This window comes from Palaemon carinicauda, chromosome 35 (assembly GCF_036898095.1).
Source record: "Palaemon carinicauda isolate YSFRI2023 chromosome 35, ASM3689809v2, whole genome shotgun sequence".
NCBI classification, from domain to species: domain Eukaryota; kingdom Metazoa; phylum Arthropoda; class Malacostraca; order Decapoda; family Palaemonidae; genus Palaemon; species Palaemon carinicauda.
The window spans coordinates 33,148,181-33,151,884 of NC_090759.1; the positions used below are offsets into that span (position 1 = coordinate 33,148,181).

Here is a 3,704-nt window from a genome sequence, read left to right on the forward strand (position 1 = left end):
TCCTCGCCGACCTGACTAAATTCGAGCGCCTCACAAGCAACCCTGTGGAAGACATCAAGAGGGAGGCAAATCGCACCATCGAGGCCAATGCCGTACACCTGCCCATGATTTCGGGGGATTTTGGACTTGGTTACCTCTATGGCAATGTAAAGACTCACAAACAAGGCACCCCACTTCGACCAATCATTAGTCAATGCCCTACGCCGACATACCAGCTGGCCAAGAGGCTGAACGCGATTCTGACGCCATATGTCCCCGACCGCTACTGTGTGGTCTCCTCTGCCGAATTCCTAGGGATGATCAAGGACGTCCGCTGAAAGGCTGTCATAGCATCGATGGACGTCGAGTCTCTTCACCAATGTCCCTGTTGATGAAACCATCGACCTTATCGCTGATAGAGTCTACAGAGACGAGATGACACCGGAATTGAACATCCCAGAACAAGCCCTCCGGACCTTCCTTACCATCTGCACTAAGAGGGCCCCCTTTACTACTCACAGTGGGCACATGTACCTCCAGAAGGATGGCGTGGCGATGGGCTCGCCCTTGGGCGTGCTCTTTGCCAACTTTTATAAGGGAGTAGTAGAGAAGAGGGTCTTCTCCCAAGTTGAGTGCCCCCTCGATTACTTTCGTTACATTGATGATACCTTTGTCAAAGCTACTTCCACCGAAGCCATTGAGAACTTAAGGAGGACCTTCGAGGACAATAGCGTCCTCCACTTCACCCTCGAAAACAGCGTGGACAACAGCCTCCCATTCCTGGACGTCTTGATTTCTTCTACCAACGAGGGATTTCACACCACTCTCTACACCAAGCCTACAAATCTTGGCGAGTGTTTGAATGGCGAGAGTGAATGCCCTGCCCGCTACAAGGCCTCGACCATCAAGGCCTTGTCACACTGCTCATCATGGACAGACACCCACAAGGAGCTGGAAAGGGCCACACAGGTCCTCATCAATATTGGCTATATCAACAAGCAAGTCCAGCGTGAAGTGAGGGCAGCTATTGACAAGTGGTATGGGTCCTCTGCGGTAGAAGGGTCCGACAGTGCCAGCCAGGGGTCCGACAACACCAGAGATAGGTCCGACACCTCCACCAAAGGATCTAGTGATATCAAACTATATTACAGAGGCTTCATGCACGCAGAATATCAGCGGGATGAGAAGGCCATCAAAGAAATCATCACCAACAATGTGTCACCTACCGACGAGACCATGAAAGTGAAACTTATCTACTATCAGACTGCTAAGACCCACAGTTTGATTATGAGGAATAATCCAGCGCCCCCTGATAACGACCCTCTGAGGAAGACGAATGTAGTCTACTCCTATCAATGCCCAGTCCGAGAATGCCCCGGCAAATGCATCGGTATGACTACAATGAAGCTTTCAAAGAGGATTTTGTGTCACGTCCAACAAGGTGCTATAAGGAATCACGCCCTACAGCGACACAACACCCAGATTAGTCGAGCAGACATTGTCGCTAATACCAAGATTATCGGCAGTGCCCCAGACAGCAGGCGCTTACTAATATTGGAAGCCCTATTCATCCAGAAAGAGAAACCAGCATTGAATACGACTCAAGAGATGTTTCTCCTGCCATAATGTCGTCGCATCAATGCAAGGAATCAAGAACAGGACCCCCAGAATGATGACAACCCCGATCCTGACACTCCTACAAATGAAGAAATCGTCCGGCCGAGCGCTGATTTTGGCGGCGAGCAAGGTCCGGAATCTCAATCTGCTGAGCGTGGGAATGGGCTGCCTGACTCTGAGCCCATCTTCACAAGCGCCTCAGCCAATCAGGAAGCTCGGCTTTCTCTCTCTCAGCTCAGTCCTCTGAGCGAGAGAGGAGCTTGCCTGACTTTTTGGCGGTCTTGGCCCGCTTCCTGACCAATCAGAATTCAGGATCCCTTCCCACCTCTCAGCCTGGGAGACCGAGCCGAGCTCGTCGTACCTCAGCCACCCGAGCCTATAATCTCCGCTCGGCCAATCAAAATTCGAGGCCCCTTTCTACGAACCAGCGCCGGGATATATAAGGCCCCTGATCTAGCCACAGCCTCACTTCTCGCCTGAAGACGGAGCAAGCAGTTCCGAAACGCGTCGCGATGTACTCCTGACTTTGTCCTTTGTATTTTTCGCCTATTACTTGTACTTGTGTTAAATACATCGAGTCTTAACCTGAACTGTATTCTTCACCTACCTGATGAACTTCGCCGACTTGCTAGCTGAATGTAGCAACCCAGTAAAGAGAATTGTCCGTAAGATTGAGAAATTGGACAAGAAATTGAATTCTGCCGATGCAGCAATAATATTCAACTCTACTTGTTTGAAGGAGGGTCTCCTACCGAGAAATAATAATAATAATAATAATAATCATCATCATCATTAAAATAATTATAATAATAATACTGTTAATGATTCTCATGATTTAATAACAATAATAATAATAATAATAAATGCTAACTTTAATAATTCTAATAATAATATTTTTAATAACAATAATGACAATTTAATGATTTTAATGATACTACTACTACTACTACTACTACTACTACTACTACTACTACTACTACTAATAATAATAATAATAATAATAGTTTTAACAATTGTAATAATCTGTAGAGTAACTCTGAAAAGAAGGTAAGAGCTTTACTGAAGAAAGGAAGAAAGGACGGCTGTAAAGGAGAAGGATATCAAGTGGTTGCAGGTAGGGGCCAAAGGAACGCTGCTATGACCTTCGAGTAATGCCTACTGTGCACTGCAGGCGGTGCACTGTCCATACTAACCCCTTCGGAGCATAGGTATATATGCCTTTAAAAATTCCATCTCTTTGTTTCTCAATATTCTATCGTGAATTATATCACTGCTCCTGATTTGCTATCTTCATTAGATTTATTAAAAAAAAAAAAAAATTACTTGAGGAAAGGTTCCTTATTGATTGATTGATTGATTTTAAGTTTTCTGGCGTCATAATATCAAAAGGTCATTGACGCCGATATCATTTATTGTATATAAATATGTAGTTTTTCCTTATTTCCTTTCTTCACTGGGCTATTTTTCCCTGTTGGAGCCCTTGAGGTTATAGCATCCTGCTTTTCCAACTAGGGTTGTAGTTTCGCAAGTAATAATAATAATAATAATAATAATAATAATAATAATAATAATAATAATAATAATAATAATAATAATAATATAAAGAAAAGAATATTTAATTAAAATCATAGAAGCAAAGATTGATTACCTGGGTAATGTAACTTCAGAATTGGATAGGAATTTGTTATATTCTCAAAATCAATTTCATAACATTTGTATTCTTTGTAATAATAATAATAATAATGAACAATAATAATAAACAATAATAACAATAAATACTAATAATGTAGTAAAATAATATATGACAAAAATAATAATATAATAAAAATAATAATATAAATGATAAAATAATATAAATTTTAAATGAATATAATTGGTTCATGTCAGCAAAATTAATTTTCCTCAATGCTCATTTACGCATCATGCTTCCAAGAACAGACTTAATGGGAAAAGATGCAGAACATCGCAATGAAAATACGCATCAGTTTCTCTCATGTTATTATTTGCAATGTTTTTTTTTTAATTACGGTTCTCTCTCTCTCTCTCTCTCTCTCTCTCTCTCTCTCTCTCTCTCTCTCTCTCTCTCTCTCTCTCTCTCTTCTCTATCT

General features: G+C 41.8%; 1 protein-coding gene across 1 annotated transcript; it reads left to right on the forward strand.

Annotated features, from left to right (window-relative positions):
- Positions 1-414: 414 nt before the first annotated feature.
- Positions 415-1,605, forward strand: LOC137627215 (uncharacterized). The gene has a single exon (XM_068358295.1). It carries the CDS (start codon positions 415-417, stop codon positions 1,603-1,605), a length of 1,191 nt encoding a protein of 396 aa, XP_068214396.1.
- The last annotated feature ends 2,099 nt before the right edge of the window (positions 1,606-3,704 follow it).